This window comes from Oxyura jamaicensis, chromosome 15 (assembly GCF_011077185.1).
Source record: "Oxyura jamaicensis isolate SHBP4307 breed ruddy duck chromosome 15, BPBGC_Ojam_1.0, whole genome shotgun sequence".
NCBI classification, from domain to species: Eukaryota; Metazoa; Chordata; class Aves; order Anseriformes; family Anatidae; genus Oxyura; species Oxyura jamaicensis.
The window spans coordinates 3,758,662-3,775,715 of record NC_048907.1 but is presented as its reverse complement, the minus strand read 5'-3'; the positions used below and the strand labels follow the sequence as shown (position 1 = coordinate 3,775,715).

The following is a 17,054-nucleotide window of genomic DNA, read 5'->3' as shown; positions in this document are numbered from 1 at the left end:
AATCCATCTTACAACAGCTGCATTGGATAAGGGCGACCAAGCCGTCTCGTCTCCTGGATGATGTTACCATGAGCCAACAGCATTGTTATGCCCCTTTGGGGACGTGTGGCTGAACCCTGTGACCTTCCACACATTTCCTTATCAAGGGAAAATATACAGAAATAGGAAACACTTCTCATTTGATGAGGATTTCTGTTATTCCAAGGAAAGCGATACCCAAGTCAAACAGCTCAGCTAAAAGGGAAAATATTGATTTAACGTTTCTTCTCCTCCTCCTCGCCCTCCCCACTGCCCAGACCTGCTCCGTGGAGGTGGGGATGTGAGCCTTTGGAAATCCCATAGGCAGGAGAGGGTTTAACTTCACAGAGCTCGTAATCCGCAGGGCCGGAGGGAGGGAAGGGAGCTCAGCACTGAGCATGGACATCACCCTGGGTCTCTGGGCTCTGCCTTTCTGCCCCTCCCCGGCTGGCGAGACGTGCCTGCTGTGGCCCAGGCGGTATTTGTGGTCCCAGCCAGCACCCACGGACCTGCTCCCGCTGCTGCCAGCCCCGGTGCTGCCGTGGGCTCAGCGAGGTCTCGTCGGGGCTGGCAGGGCCGGGCCGGCCTGCGTGCGCTGCTCTCCGTACTGAAGGGCTTCTTTGTTTTTCCCCAGATGTTGGACAGCCTGGGACAGAGATTTTCAATATGCCAGCGATTACCGGAGCAGGTAACTCTCGCGCTGTATCTGTACCGTACCTCACTCCATGCAGAGCTCACCGCTGTGAAGAGCAGGAGGCTCGGTAGATTTCAGCATTTCCTTGTTTTGTTCTGCTATAACAATACCGAGCGTTGTGGCTGGTGAGAGAGTGGGGCCGTGGTACTCTCTGTAGCTCCCTGGTGTTGAGCGCGGTGCGATCCCTCTGAAAGCCTTGCAGGGTTTGAGGAGAGGTTAAAAGCTGAGCCGAAGGGCAGCACAGGAGCTGAAATGGGAGTGTAGGGGCTTCCCGAGAGGCACCGTACCCTCCCCAGACCTGCTGCACCCACGGCTTTCAGCCCAGCTGGGAGGAGAGGGAGCAGGTCAAGGAAGGGGTTTTGACAAAAAGGGGCCGAAAGCAGCCCCAGAGGGTCGGGCAGGCAGTGTGGGCTTCGCGGACATGGGACGGGAAGGAGGCAGGAGAGTGGCACAAAGGCAGTTGAGCTGCTGCCACCTGCGTCCCGCATAGCTGCAGAAATGTCAGTGTGAGCACACGAATGGCACCAGGAGAGCCTTCTGCGGGGTTTTGCAGCAGCACCCGGCCCTTGCCATCTCAGCTGCGTGAAGGTCCCGTGGCGTGGCTGGGGCTCTGGGACCGGGCTGCTGTCCCAGAGGGCAGGAGACACGTCCTGTACATCCTGCCTGCCCCCATCACCCCTGGGGATCCAGCCCTGCCAGCAGTGCAGCCTTCTCCCATGAATCCCCACTGACGGGTATTAATTAATACTTAATCAAGTATTAACACCTTCCCACAGCGGGGACACCTCCAGGTTGTTATATTAATAATTACGAGGAGGAATGACCAAGGGAAGGAGCCAGGGGCTGCACAGCAGCGGGGGGGGGCACACACCGGTGCCGCACACGCTTCCCGTGCCGGTCTGCATCCGTAGCATGCTGATACGCCCTGGGGTGAGGTCTGAGCCCCGGCCTGGGGGCAAGGACTTGTGGGGTGGGGGCCAAGGACTTGCGGGGTAGGAGGCCAAGGACTTGTGGTGCAGGGGGGCAAGGCAAGCCATCAGCGGTGTCCTCCTTGGGAAGAAGCAGCTCCTGGCAGCAGCCGGGACCTGATGGTCCATGGCAGACAGAGTTCAGGGGTGAAGCCTGTCCTCCCGAAAGCCTCCCCTGGTTAAAGCTGCTCCCGCTGTGCCGGAGGGAGGAGCAGAGCACAGGGAGCCGAGGAGCAGGGTCTGGCTGGAGGAGGACCTGGGGAGACCTTGCCCCTTTGCAGGAGAAGGGGGAGCCGTCCCTTTGTGAGCGGAGAGGCAGCGATCCCAGCACGAACCTCCCCAGGACGGGGCGAGCTGGGGGCTGTCGGGGGGCTTCCCTCGCCAGCCCGCTGTTTTCGTGTCTGTATTTTGCCCTTGCTTGTTCCCTGTAACCGCCGCGTTGGGAATGACGGTCGCGTGGCTGAGCCTAGTGCCCTCTGGTCCCTGTGCGGCGCTGCACCATAACTGCATGGCTTCTGACACTCACAACCACTCGGACACACCACCTCGCCTCTGCAGCCTGTCCCGTAGCCACGGCCGAGCCTGGGAGGGGGCCCTGGTCCGCTGTGGGCCCCCAGCCCCATGGGGAGGAAGGGAGTGGGATGGGTGAGGGGTGAGGGGCTTGCAACGAGCGCGAGGAGGGATGGAAGGACTCTGCCCTCGCCCCCAGCATAGCCTGGCCCCGCGGGGTCCGTGCCCCTCGCCGGGGGCTGTTTCCCACCTCTTATGCCAGAGCCAAATCCTGGGCACCTCTTTCCCACCCACTTTTCATGGGGTTTTTACAAACGCCCCCTCTTCCTGCCCTGTCTCTTCCTCCATGGAAAACTGCCCCAGCCTCGAAGTTCTCCGCACACCTACATTTACGGACCCCAGGGGGGTCTCCTCCACCCCCTGCACTGCTCCTGGCTGGGTGGAGAGCACAGCCCCCTTGGTGCTGCCACCCCCTGGGGCGCAGCAGAGACCCCTCTCCCTTTCCCCACTTCCTCCAAGCCCTCCCCAAGCCCCTGGCCCCAGGCAGATGGTGTACGCAGCGCTCCCTTCCCACCGCCAGCCCCTGCCAAGCCCTGGGGTGGGATGGAGAGGGGAGGAGGAGGAGGAGGAGGAGGAGGGGGGCCAACCCGCGCCGAGTGCTTTGCAGAGCTTTACAGAACAAGATGACAAAGTTTGTTGCTTTGCGAGAATGTGCTGACTGTTTGTTTCTTCCCTCCTCCCTTGTCTCCTTTCTCCCCTTTCCCCGTCCCCCCATCTTTCTTCTCATTTGGCCCCCCCATCTCCCGCCCCCTCTTTCCTCCCCCTCCCGTATCTCCCAGGGCTAATCAGTTGTAGGAGCCAGGCGGTCCAAGAGAATTCCAGTACCAACATGGGGTTGGAGGCAATAATTAGGAAAGCCCTAATGGGTAAATATGACGAGCAGTGGGAAGAGCGCTCACCTCTCAGTGCCAATGCTTTTAACTCTCTGAATGCCAGTGCAAGCCTGCCCGCTGCTATGCCCATAACTCCTGCTGATGGACGAAACGAGGACGTGCGCTCCTTGCCAGGTCTGCAGCCCTCTCCACCTTCGCTCTCTCTGTGTTATTAATCCTCAGCCTTTGTTTTTCCCCTTTTGCGGGTGGATTTATTCCCCCTCCGCCCCCCGTTTTTGTTCATTTTGGTTTTCTTTTCTCCCTGCCCCAGCTTTGAGCTTTGTGAATCCGCTGATTAATCCTGGTCTTGTTTGATGTTAATTTAATAGTCTCGGAAGATGCTGTTGCTTTCTCTAAACCACTGACTGTGCTCTTTCCCCGTCTGTTACAGTTTTTTTTAATATCTCCCCTTTTTTTTAATCACATAAAGGTGGGTGGGGGAACCCCACACCCAAAAGACCAAAGCCATGACCTAAAAGAGCCACCCCAAACCGCCTGAAAACCCCCCTCCCGTGCCCAGCACACCCAGCAAAGCCCCTTTCGCTGTGCCTCGGCCCCGGGCAGCAGGTGGGAATGCCGGGTCCAAGCGGGCAGCGCGTGCCCAGAGCTGGGCTTCCCAAAGGACAGGCGTGGGGACACCGGGCAGGGTCACACTTCCCTCCCCACCCCGGGCTCGGGGGTGTCAGGGCAGGGTCTGGCTGAGACAGACGGGGCCTGGAGCAAGAGGGAGAGCTTAAGGGAGCCAGAAGGGACAGGTCAGGGACATCTTCAGAGACCAGGGCTGGGGGCGAGCCCCTGGGCGCTTGGAGCCTTAACGCCTGAGGGCCCCAGCCGGGCACTGCAGGGGAGTCTCTCAGCGCTGGGGGGCTGGAGCAGAGCCGGGAGGGTCGTTCTGCACACCCCCAGCTAAGGAAGGGAACCGGAGAGCATTTGTCCCCCACACGCCCACTAAGGGCACGGTGGTGCCGGGGGCGGCCTCCACCCCGCGTGATGCCAGGGCAAAGCCATGGGGACACGTGTTACCATCCAGGCCAGCTCAGAGCAGGCACTCCCTGGCTTGCTGCAGAAAAGCTTCTCTGGCCACTGCATGAACCCAGCAGCTTCTTCCACCCGCGCTTCCCTGCGCCCGGCAGAGGCTGCCCAGGGCCGGTGGGGTGGGACACATCCATCTGTCCATCCGTCCCCCTTCGGGAGCTTCCTCCTGCTTAGCTGGGCTAACGTACCTGGCACAGGCTCTTTTGGCCCTTAAGCCTTTCAAAATCTGGCTGATTTTGCTGTAAGAACTGATTAAGGACCACGGGGATGGGGAACATGCTCGGGGCTTTGGCACCCTCGTGGCCACGGGCTCCCTGTAGCTGGCCACATAGTGTGGCACGTGGATCCCCGTCCCTCCCGCGCCACCACCCGCAGCTGCAGGCTTTCAAACCGTGCGTGGTGCTGGGGAAGCGCTGGGTGCATGCACTCCTTCCCCCCTGCCCCAATCCCCCAGATCCATCACGCCCCAATTCCCGTGACCGCCTCCCCACGGGCCGGGTGACGAGCGGGCGCTTCTCTTTGCAGGAGGAGGGGGAAAGCCAAAGATCGCTGCCAGGCCCAACAGCCGCAAGGCCAAGTCCCCGGCGCCGGGTCTGTCCTCCAGCGAGCGGCCACCGTCCGTGTCCTCGGTGCACTCAGAGGGGGACTGCAACCGGAGGACGCCCCTCACCAACCGCGTCTGGGAGGACCGGCCGTCGTCCGCAGGTAGGGCCCGGAGGGGGCCGTGTGTCCCCACAGCAGCCCCCCAGTGAACCCCATGGCGCTGACCCCCCACTCTCTCCTCCCCACGCAGGCTCGACGCCGTTCCCCTACAACCCGCTCACCATGCGGCTCCCCAGCGGGGTGGTGACGGCGGCCCCCGCCGCGCCCCTGCCGCAGGGGACGCCCAGCAGCCAGCACCACGCGTGGGACGAAGAGCCCAAGCCCCTGCTCTGCTCCCAGTACGAAACCCTTTCGGACAGTGAATGAAGCAAGCAAGGGGCAGGGAGACGGCGACCAAACCGACGGCACGGGGAGCGAGCGAGCCGCCCGGGGCGAGCACCCAGCGCCCCGGCCCCGCTGGCTCTCATGAGCAAAGACGCAGGAGCAGAGCTTTTTTTTTGGGTTTTAATTTTTTTTTTAACCTTCTCCCAACAAGCCAATTTGGGGGGGGTGATTTTTTTTGTTGTTGTTTTCTTTTTCCTTTTTTGTTTTGTTTTGTTCTCAACATCTGGAAATTTCTGCATCCTATTCAGTCTAAAAAAGAAAAAAAAAAAAGCCTTAACAAGACAAAACCCAAGGATCCCACCTTCGTCCTTGCCAGCATGGCTGAGCGGTGACCCCGCGCTCGAGAGAGGGACCGAGCGGCCACGCACGTCCCAGGGCCGCGCGCTCACGGACGCTCTGCTCCCACGGCGCCGAGTGAGGGGCTCCGTGGGGCTGTGCCACGGAAACACAAAACCTTGAGATGGTTTAAAAAAAAAAAAAAAAAAAAAAAAAAAGATTTAAAAATGTTGAATAGGATCGAACCCGGTTTGGTTTCCCCCGGCTGATCTGAGGGTGGGGAGCCCATCATCCCGGCCGTGCGGGACACGTTGGCCTCAACGCGCTTTGAACACGGCTGGGAGGAGCAGGGGAGGGAGGGAAGATCCGTTTCTGAAAAAATAGCTGGTCCCTTCGGTGATGGATATCCCGGGCTGCAATTGGAGTGGGAAGAGATTTCCCCGGGGGGGCTCGCGCGCCGCCTGGGGACGGGCTCGGTTGCTTTAAGTGCATTGTTTTCTGAATGGTGAGAAAAGGCAATTGTAAATTGTATTGGTCTACAGGGTATATTTTTGATACCTTCAGTGAATTATGTCAATATTTTACGCAAGGAAGGACTTAAACAAAACACAGTATTACATGCTGTAAAAGAGGTTCTGTTCTTACACACAGGCTTTGATGTGTTTGTCCATTGTATGGAAATGTTTAAAACTGAAAGAAAAAAAAGAAGAAGGTAACAGTGATCCATCAAAGTCGTCTGTAAGTCAGGAGAATGTATGAACTTAGATTCAAAAAAGAAAATCTTGCCATGGTTGCAGGGCCCCCCGTTACACACACCTCTGCTAATTCAGCAGAATCCGTTCGCTGGTTGCAGTCGTTGATTCTCCAGAGCCCTCCAGAGCTGGCCGGGTGCAGGGGCAGCGCGGGCAGGAGGCCGGCATGGCAGGGAGTTCACAGGAAACTTTAAAAAAAAAAAAAAAAAAAAAAAAAAAGTTTTTATTGTATTTTTGTGATACACACGAATGCTCTACTTTACATTATTTTTTTTCATTCCATGATGTTGGATCATATCTGCAGTTACATGGTTAAAGAACAAAATATTAGACTTTTTTTCATTCACTTCTGCTTTCTCGCTCTGGGGGAGAAAAATGGCAAAAAAAAAAAGAAAAAAAAAAAACACAAAAAAATGTATTAAATGCTTTGCATTCTATACGCTAGAGGAAACAAGACCACGGCACAGACTTTCCGCCTCTCCCGCTGCGGGGGGAGCCAGCCCGCGCCGCCTTCCAGCAGCTCTTTGATCCGCCGCGTGTCAGACAGCGAGGATCGCCTTGTCACGTTCCCGATGGTTATTTCTTTTCCCCCTGCAATGTTCCCAGGGTGATTCTGATTTCAAAGCAAGAGAATGATGGTGTTTGTTGTTTGTTTGGGGCTTGTTTTTTTTTTTTTTTTTTTTCCGTTTTGTTTTTCGTTTTTTACAATGTACAGGTTTTTAATGTTCATCAATGTTTGTGTCTTTTCTGTTGTGCTTTTTTTTTTTTTTTTAAGAAAAAAAAAAAAACGAGACAATGCACAAGCGATGTGGAAGTCTTTCAGTTCCCAGGTTGTTGCTGCTGGTGTCTTCATGGCTCTGAGATGTAAAGCTGACAGAGCTGATGTCTGGGCATAACGCTATTAAAGTGTCGCAGACACAAAATTCGACCCATCTTCAAAGCCGCCTCCTTAAACTTTTCAGACAGAAAAAAAAAAAAAGAAAAAAAAAAAAAAAAAAAAACACAACAAAGAATAAAGTTACCACTTGGCACAGTAGCAATACTGTGTGCTGCTTTGGTGTCTTGAGGAGAGGCCGAGCCAGGGGCAGGTCGCTGCTGAAGAGCCGATGCGGTTGGCAGGGCCGCGGTGCCCAGGAGCGCGGAGGAGCGGCGTGGAGGTGGTGGAGCTGGCGTGAGGACGGCTGGGGTTTGCTTTCTCCATGGCTGGGGTTTGCTTTCTCCATGGCTGGGGTTTGCTTTCTCCACCCAAGGGGCAGCCCCGGCCCCGCAGGCCGTCCCTGCCTCAGCCCTGGCTGTGGAGATGGTGCCGAGCTCAGGCGGCGGGACGAGGCTCAGGGCTGCCGGTGCTCCCTCGCCTTGTGGCGCGTGAAGGGAGGCCTCGGGCACAGTTGGGGTTCCTCACCCTTGGTGTCGCCCTCACAAGCCCTGTCACCACCCAACCGGGGCAGTCTTGTCCCCCTTCGCCCCAAGGCACAGCCCCTTGGGACATCCCACAGCAGCCAGAAGTGACCCTATGGGCTGGGCTGGGCTCAGGGCCTGCTGGCTGAGGTGAGGAAGGGCAGCGAGGAGCTGCTGAGGCACCGCCTCACCGCCATGCAGCAGGAGGAGGTTACACGGCACGATTCTGTTCTCTTTGCCCTTTCCACCATGGCTTCGTGTGCCTGGAGGAGGGGTTGGAGCTGGCGGGGCTCGAACAGAGGCCTGGGAGCGCCGAAGCAAAGCCGAGGCCTGGCCCGGGGCTGCGCTGTGAGGGCCTCGCTGCGTTTGCAAGAGTTGTGAGAGGTTTGTGAGGTACTTTTTAGTTGTCATGGGGCTGATGGCTCGGTGGGCGCGTGGCCTGCGCAGGGCGGTGTTTTGAGGAGGGGATGGTGGTGCCACAGGGCTGGAAAGGCCTTGGTGGCGCCGGTTCCGTGCTGGAGGTTTGGCCCTGTGTGGGGTACGTGTGTGGGGTTGGCTTCAGCGGGGTCCTGCCCTTGGGGAAACCTGGAAGCGGGGAGCTGCTGCTCCTCCAAAAGCACTGCAAGCAACACCCAAGGTCCTCCTGCCAGCCAAAGGCTCTGTTTTCACGCGCTTTTGCCCCAAATCACCCAAGTCGTCGTGCTGCCAGCTGTGATGCATCCCCATCCTGCAGCCAAGGAGGAGAGAGGCACGTTAAGCTGTTAGAAAAACAAAACAACCCCAGTTTAAGGTAACGTTAACTGACTTTGTATGAACTGGCAAGCAAATTATTGGGCAATTTATTGTTTCAACTGTACCGAGGGGGGAAATATCTATCTTTTGTACAAGCAAATTGTGCATAGCTGTTTTGAAGTGAGTTGTATGATAGACGGGGCTGTACATAGAAACCACGAGGTGTAAATATTTACGCAGCTTGCTCTGAAGGGGTGGTTTTCTGCTGAGGGTGAAGGGTTTGTTCACTGTTGTTTTGCTCAGCGCGCCCACCAGCAAGTGATGTGGGCAGCAGTGGCCTGACTGTTTAAATAATAAAAAGGCAAACAAACAAACCAAAAAAAAAAAAAAAAAAAAAGCTTATTTGCCAGCAAAATACAGCTCTCCTGCTTCTTTCTGTGCATAAGCCCAGGAGGAGCCAGTTGATGCCGCAATGTGGGTGGGAGCGGGGCACGTTGGGGACCCTGTGGTGGCGGCATGCAGCTGGGGGCACCCACAGCAAAATGGGCTGAGAGGGGGAAAAAGGGATGCTGGTGGCTCTACAGGTGGGAGCTGTGGTGTGCACCCTGGGCTGGCCCTGGCATTGGCACGGCGTCGGCCCCATGTTGCACCGTGCCCCCCCACGGGGCCTGGCGGTGGGGCTGGGGCTCCCCGAAGGACCCTGCCCCAGGTGGGCAAGGGGGGAGCTTGCTGGCTGGAGCTCGAGGGGCGTCACAAACTTCTAAGGCTTGCAGGTGGGTGTGCTGGCTGAGACACAGCCCCCCTCTTTGCCTCAGTTTCCCTATCTTTCCGTATCATCAACGTGTCTCCCATCAGCCTGAAATATCTCGGAAGAGGGATTTCTCCTCTTCCCCTGTTTTTATTTTTCTTATTTATATTTTCATTTTATTTTACTGAGCTGCTGCCCGCAGCTACCCAGACATCAGACAGCCCCTGGGTTCTCCTGGCAGTAGGGTGTTTGGCCACCAAGGCTTCTTCCCCCCACCCTGCGTGCCCCAGACTGTTTTTGTTGGCTTTTTGCAGGGGAAACAGAAAACCTTCCCAAAACAGCTTCCTGGAGCTTTGTTTGGGCCTGGGGAGTGGGGAGGGGGCCCAGGGGCTGGGGGACCCTGGGCCCCAAGGGTGGCTCTGGGACCCCTTAACCCAAATGCCACCAAATGGACCCCTTGGTTTTGATGCTCCTTGAGTAGCAGCCAAGGAAAACAGTGTTCAACTGAGGTTGGAAAAATAAAAAGTTCTGGTGGTGGATAAACCCTCCCAAGCCCTGTAGGGAATTACTGGGGAAGCTAATTAGCTCTACCTAATTAACCACTGCAACAGAAGCACTGGTAGCTGTTTGCTGCTGTGGATTGCTTTACCCCTGATGTCCGTCCCGTGGGTTTTGGTTGATTTTGGCTGGGGTCCCAGCCATCAGTCCCCCTCCCACGTCTGCACCTATGGGATTGGTTTTTGGCACGTTTTTTGGGAGGTTGAGGCGTGGGGGGTGTCTGGGGGGTGTTTGGAGCATGAGGGCTTGCTTTGCTGTCTCAGAGGCCCACAGGAGCGAAGGGGCCTGGGGCTGTGCTGCAGAGGGATGTGGAGGAGGTTTTGTTTCACAGGACAAGTGAAGGGGAACAGGCTCCCCGCTGCGGTGGTGCTGGCCGAGGGCTATGGCTGTGCGACTCTATGGAACTTAACCCATTAGAGGGCTGTTACTGGTTTTGCACTGGGGACCTTCAGCTGCCTTTTCTGCGGCTCAGAAGTGGGTTTTACAAAATAAATAGTACCGTCTCTGGGCCCGATGAGTGCTGAAGTTCCTCCTGGAAAGCCTTGCTGCTCGGAAGGCAATTAGAAGTTAATAAATAGCACAAACAGAAGCCAGGCTGTTCAGCTTCCCGCCTCAGGATTTCAGTGGTGATGAGGGCTGACAGCAGTTGCCCTGGTCAATAATTCACACTGATGCTGAAGAAACAGAAGGTGGGAAAACACTACATTCAAGGCCAGCACTTATGATTTAATGATGGAAAACTTTAGGCCTACTTGAAAAGCTCTTACATAAGGAGATGAAATGGGACAAAAGCAGATGGCTTCAAAAACCAGCAATAAAGAAAAATGTCAGAAACCCAGACTCACTCGGGTTCTGGTTTGGTGGCAAACAGGGATTTGGGGAGGGGAGAGGAAATGTAAAAGATGTTCCCTGATGGCTTTGCCCTGGACAGAGGCTGGAAGGAGGTGCAGGAGCACCGTGACCTTCTCCTGGTGGTGAATTGATGTTTAGTTAGGATGATAGGGCTGGTGTTTTCCTTTGTTTTCTTTTCTTTTGGAAAGAATTAAAGCAAGAGGAAGATAATTTTCTTTTTTTCAGCCAGGCCTGGACGAGTCAGAAGATCCATGAGGAAGCAGAGTGAGACAGCAGTCGTCCTCCCTGCATCTCTGTGTTCCGGCTTCTCCACTGCCCAGTGCGCCCTGCTGGTAGCAGGGAGAGACATGGCTGTGGCACCCAGCGATGGGCTCGGTAAGATAAATAAAAACACGTAAAAACACACCAGAATACAAAGGACACTTGTCCCTGAACCCTTCACAGGAGGCAGGTTGTGGTGCACACCCAGCAGCCCCCAAACAGAGCAGGGGCTCTGCAAATCGAGGAAAAAAATGGTAACGGCTCCTAGGAGCCCTGCAGCAGGAAGCGTGTCCTACCGTCCTGCACTGGCAGTCTACATCACTCATTACTTCTCGTGATTTGCCATGAAATTAAGTATGCTCTCTGGGTGCAGAGGGCTGAAGAGATGATTTTGGCAGTTGATGAGACGTCGTAGGCTGGTGAGTACCCTGGAAGGAAACCAGAACGGCTTTTGATGCATGCCTGGCTCTTATCGGTGCTGGGCAAGGGCACAGGGAGTTTTGGTTGATGCTGTTTGGTCTGGGAGCCGGGCCAGGGAAGGGCTGGGCTCGTACGAAGCTTGGGAAAGGTGTCACTGTGTGCGTGTAACAGCTGAATTAATCGTCAGGTTTGTTTATCCTCTCGTTTTTGGCCTCCTGTAATTATCAAACTGAGTATTTGGCAGCGGAGTGGCAATAAATTACTTGCCACCGACTGGAGGTTGAGCAGTGTCTGAAGCGAGGTCGGTGTCACCGCCAGTACAAGTCCAGTCCAAGTGCTCTCAGTTCCTCTTGTTAGCCCCTGTGAGCAGGCAGGGATTACTGCCCATGGCGCTGCCCGGTGATGGATTCCACCACCTGTGTGGCACAGAGCAGAGCAGCAGCCACCCATCGCTCCCAGTCTGTACTTTTGAAGAGCACGGGGTGCCTCCCTTCACCCAGAACGGTGTGAATGGTGCGAATGTCCCCAGCCTGGTGAAGCGTGGTGTGCCGGGAGCAGCGGGGAGCTCCTTCCATAGGGTATTCTGCTTTGAAGCTGACGCTGCTTTAAGCTTGGCAGGGCACTGCCACTTAGAAAAAGCAGCAATTGTCAGTGAAGATTGATCTTTGGCCAGAGATTTTTGCTGCCCTCACCCAACTTCTTTTCATCCTCATTAGTCATTTGCAATCTCTTTGATGGCTGGCTATGTGCCAGCTGGGAGAAAACTCAGTGGTGGTACTGCTGAGGAGATGGCAGGGGCAGGAAGCGCTGCTGCGCTCCCATCCGAATGTCTGCTCCCAAGGACGCTGCGTGCTGGCTCAGCGCGGTCCCAAACGCTGCTCGGAGCAGCTCCAGCGTGCGCGCTGCAACGGCCCCAGATCAGCTCTGGTGAGAGGCAGATGCTGAAGTAGGGGGTCTTCTGTTTGTGAAAGGCTGGAGAGCCGGCAGGCAATCCTGGTCTAACTCTGCCCAAGATCCAGGGAATGTTTTCTGCTGTTGCTTCGTCCTGAGCCCTGTAGGGAAAGCGCAGTGGCTGCCAGAGGTCAGGCCCGAGGAGCCTGGCCAGTGCGTGCCTGGAGGTGGGCGCCAGGTCTGGAGCTGGATTCCAGTTGGACCAAATCAGAGCTTCTCCCCACAGGGATGTTAATCCTGGGCCTTGGGTTAGAGCCATCTCCAGCTTTTGTGGTTTTTGGAATAGAAAAAGAGCTCCGTTCTGTTCAACAAATCCTTATGCCCCGTCTCCAGACCCAGATGACAAGTCACAACCGTTTCACGTGGTGCTGGCTCTTGAGACCTGAAACCCATCTCACTGCCCTGCACGGGGCCCAGATTTAAGCTACCAGGAAAAGTTCAGTCCCCGCGGGCTGCCGGAGCATCCTCTAGAGCTGCTCCTCCATCCACTGGAGAAGGAGAAACCAAGCATCAGAGGTTGCTCCTGGGTCTCTGTGCAGGGGGAACAACCTTTTTATTAGGTCCAGATGTTCCTTCTGCCCCGGGCTGTGCTGGGAAGTAAAGCAACGTGTGTTAATGTTGGCTGGAAGAGCCTCGCTGGAAACAGGCTTGAAGGAAGCAGGGTTTCTCCTGCACCCTCATGATCTGGGTGCACCAGGGCTATGGGCCAGCTGGGCCCGGCACAGGAGGCACAGGCACAAGCCATGGGGGCGATCTGAGCAGCCCTGTTCCCTTCAGTGACCAAGAATCTCCCAGCAGCAAGCAAGGCTTTTAGCAGCCACCCACCCCCCAGGGCTTTCTGGTAGCTGCTGTCCCCTCGGCCACTTCTGCTGTCCCCAGGCCACCAGCAGGTGCAGGAGGGCCAGCACAGATGAGCTTGTGCTTCCCTCTGGGCAACAGAGGGAGGACTGTGCGTGAGGGGCAAGGCTGCACTCCAGATGTTACTGCTCACCATTAGGCAGTGTTTAAAATATAGGAGATTTTCTTTTCTTTCTGAGCACACATCGAGGAGAGACCTTTGGAGGGGGTGAGCGGCAGGGAAGGGGATGGGCAGGGGCATGCAGGGGGCTCTCCCCGAGCCAGGCGCTCGCCCCTCTGCCAGTGGAGCTGCGCCGGGCGCTGCTGGAGCCGGACTCAGCCGGGTCCCCAGGGTCCGGTGCCAAGCCTGGAGGCTGTCGAAACACGTGGCTCGTTAATAGTGCGTTCGGCTACGGCTGGGGCTTGCGCACAGGGCTGGCGCTGCCAAAATGTTTACAAGTGCTGGGGGACTCGCAAAGGGCCCAGGCTGCAAAGTTCAAGGGCAGAGCCGGAGGCTGAGCAGTGCTGTGCTTAGCAAAGGACCCCGAGCCTGGGGTGCTGCTCAGCTGCTCCCCACGTTCTCTTTGACAGCGGGCTCAGGCTGGAGCTGTAGGGGGTGGAGATGCTCAGTTCCTCTCCCAGCTGATGGGGAGTGCGTGGCTCTGGGTGCTGTATCCCCTGGTTCCATCTATATTACAGGGTAAATGCCACGAGCAACCAGCCAAGGATGCTCTAAGAGGCTTGTGCTGCTGCCATCCCATAGAGCCCCACTGGAAGCTGGACCCAAAGCTAAAACCTGACCTTGTGCCAGCTCTGCACCACAACGGGCTGGTAGCTTCATGGCACTCGTCCAAAACACAGCAGGGGGCACCAGCACCTTGTGAGCATACAGGCACCGGGGAGCCCCTTCCTAAAACCATCCTATGTCCTAGAGGGGCAGGTGCTAAACAAACTCAGTCAGAAGCACGGCAAAAACCCATCTGTGAGTGGAAGAGGTCAAAGAAGAATACAAAGGCTTTTATTTCCTGAGGCATTTGTCAGTAAGACAAATGTGTTTTCTTAAATGCGCTGCGTTCTCCTAGCTGGCCTCCCACCCAAATGGGCTTCCACTAGCATCAAGCAGGGTGTTGGCTTGTGTCCTTTGTAATCCAATGCTTGTGGACTCAGACGAGGAATTGGTTGGATCGCTGCTTATTATCAGTAAGTGGGGCACACTTAAAAGAAATGGGCAGATTTCAGCACTACATCTATAGCTAGTTTCTTGCCGGCGTGTTCCTCTTGCCCTTATTATTTATGTTACAATGATAAATGAGGGATTCATGGTTCTAGCTGGTTTATGAATAATCAGATTATTTCACTACAGAGCCCCAAGGGAGGGTAACGTTTCGACAATCCCCCATCAAAGAGACGTTTGTACTCACGTGTGCCTGCGTGCATGTTTGTGTGTGTGTGTGTGCGTGTTTCTCGTTCCTCCACTGTGTTGCACTTCGGTGCTTTGCACCGTCCCTTCTCTGTGCACCCCTACTGCATGTCCTGGTGCCACCATAGGTTTCCCAGGGCACGTGGTCCCCTTGGCATTGCCACCCAAAGCCATGAGCAGGGTGTCTGGAGCAGCTTGATCCCCAGTGCAGGGGACAATGTGTCAGGAGGCAACCAGCCAAGGAGCAAGGCTGGTGCCCCGCACAAAGCAGCGGGCCCCCAATTGCAGCAGTCAGCTTGGAAAAACCCTGATCCCATTTGTATTTCAAGGAGCTGCAAATAGCCGCTGGTCTCAGGATCTGCTTGTGAGAGACGAAGGGCCCCAGGGAGATGATTTGGATGTTTATGTGTACAGAAATGTCTAATCACTGGGCTGAGGATGGGCTCAGGAAGGGAATCTGGAGGTGGTTAACTGCAGAGGATATTTTTATGCTAGAAATGTGCTGTCCGCCTGTTTGCTGGGTAGGAAGGATACGATGAGCATCAAAGGCTTGGCAGGACGAGCGTTTTCATCCTCATAGATGTGAACTCCCTGTCTGCCTTGGACTCTGAGGCGTGGAGCTGTTTGGATCCAGCATCATTATTAGAAGCAGAAAATGGAGCTCATAAAAACTCCATCTTTACGGCCCCCAAAAAACCATTCCAGGACTCTCTATCCTATTTGAGAACAAACTATTCCTGCATCAACTTGCCCCCTGTGGCTGAGCACATTGCCAGGGGAAGGGGACTTGGTGCTTCGGCAGAAGCTGTGCAGGGCTGGGCAGGTCCTGGCTCTCTCCTCTGCAATGAGCTGGGAGAGGCAGGAGCAGGCAGGAGTCAGGTGCCAGCGCTTACCTGCCACCGGGGCTGGGAGCTGCTGCAGTGACAGCCTGCCACCCACACACATCTGCTCCCCATGAGCTGCCTTCGGTGGCCGTTCAATGTCTCGTGCCACGGCAGAGGCAGTCTGTGCCTCAGCCCAGGCATGCTGCTGGTGGTTCCTCTGCACAGGCACAGGCCTGTGACTGTTCTGAGGAATGTGACACAATTTTCCTGATGCTTGGCACTGCCTAGATCTTCCAAAGACACTTCTGCAGGTCCAGGCTGTGACATTGCCATCTGCTGAGCTAAAGGAGTGGAGATTGAGCCCAGGCCTCGTATGTGGCAGTTCCAAGCTGGCAGACTGGCAGCGGGGCTTTGCCTACTCCAGTATTAGGTAAGGTTCTTTTCTGTCAAATCCCTTCACTGTTTGTTGGCTGTACATAGCTGTGGAGTTAGCCTGATAAAGGCATCTGTGGAATTGGGATCCCAGCATGTGGGTTTTTAGTATTATTAATTTGTATCTGCCCATTATCAGCAACTTCTCTAGGTGAGGCCTTTGGCACTTTAGACGCAGCATTCGTGCTGTCTGTAAAACCAGCCTAAACCTTTCCTTCTGTTCATAAAGGCATCTCATCCAAACTCAAAGTGCATCCATTATAACTTCAGCACCTTGTAATCCCTCAGAGATATGTGCAATTACTCTCTGAAATATCCCAGGAGCAAAACTAATACCAAGCATCATCTGCTTAAATTTACAACATCCAAATGGCACAGTAAAAGCCACTAGGAGTTAGCTCATCTGAGTGCGCTTGCCAAAACACATATCCTGCATCTAATACTGCTTTTGCTTCTGAGGATTTAGCTGCCACCTCAGGAATCTTCATTGGACGGCATTCATGTCTTATGGTTTTATTTAAATAACAGGAGTGGATGCACGTGTCCTTCGTCTGGCATTTGGGTTTTGACCATCAAACTCACCCCGTCCGTGCATCCCCTGCCTTCGCTATGCTGTTGCCATTCCTCAAGTGCTTGAGCACGAGCATCTCCCATCCTTCATCCTAGGAGCAGTTCAGCTATAATTTGTGTCAAAAAAAACGTGGGATGAGGACACGGGCATTTCCCGTGCACCTGAAGCAAACCTCTTGCGTAGCATGGCTTTCCTTCTCCTTTCCATTCCTTAGCATTTAACAGCCGTTTTCGTCCAAGCCTATTGACTTCATCCCTATAAACCCAATATGATTTTTCCATAAGGATTAGTGTCAGATTCTCCCTGCAGACATCTTAGGTCTTGGAAGACAGCTGAGAGCTCTACTAATAGCTGGCTGGTGAGCCCGAGGCATTTATAGGATTGGGTTTAAAACATACTTCATGGCTAGGCAGGGTTTTAGCCCTGCTGCAACCCATCTGCCTTCGCGATTTGGAAAGCCAAGAAGTAGCAGGGGTCCTGGTAGTGTGCGAGGATGTGGGTACCTGGCCATGGAAGAAGCATTACGTTGGTTCTGCCTGCCCTTGAAGGACGTGGAAAAGCTGGGAGAGGAATTAACTAAACTGAGCACCGGGGCTTCATAGTGGGGTAGAACAAGATTGAGCAGGAAGAGGGAAATTTAAGATAAGAAATTGTAAAACTGCTGACCACTGAAATCTTGGACAGCAAAACAGCCTCTGCAGGAAGCATGAGTTTCATGCCCTTTGCCTGAGTCACTTAAACTTTCATGGGACGTACGGGACAGAGCAGGTGTCAGGTCACGGTGCTGCCCATATTGGTCCAGAGCCTCCCAACCCAGGGCAGCTGGGCCAAATCCCATGGGCAAGGGAGGAGGACACCAAAAACATCCCCTCTGGATG

General features: G+C 55.1%; 1 protein-coding gene across 15 annotated transcripts in view; it reads left to right on the top strand.

Annotated features, from left to right (window-relative positions):
- The window catches only part of NCOR2 (nuclear receptor corepressor 2), a 230,811-nt gene extending 223,672 nt beyond the window's left edge, over positions 1-7,139 (top strand). For 10 of the 15 annotated variants that reach the window (XM_035341048.1, XM_035341040.1, XM_035341047.1 and 7 more), the window contains 4 exons: positions 653-706; positions 3,030-3,257; positions 4,683-4,862; positions 4,951-7,139. In XM_035341048.1, the coding sequence (XP_035196939.1) occupies positions 653-706; positions 3,030-3,257; positions 4,683-4,862; positions 4,951-5,126 (638 nt within the window). In that variant the 3' untranslated portion in view covers positions 5,127-7,139. The remainder of the gene's footprint in view (positions 1-652; positions 707-3,029; positions 3,258-4,682; positions 4,863-4,950) is intronic. The other 5 variants (XM_035341049.1, XM_035341050.1, XM_035341045.1 and 2 more) reach the window with 2 other exon arrangements.
- Positions 7,140-17,054: the final 9,915 nt, after the last annotated feature.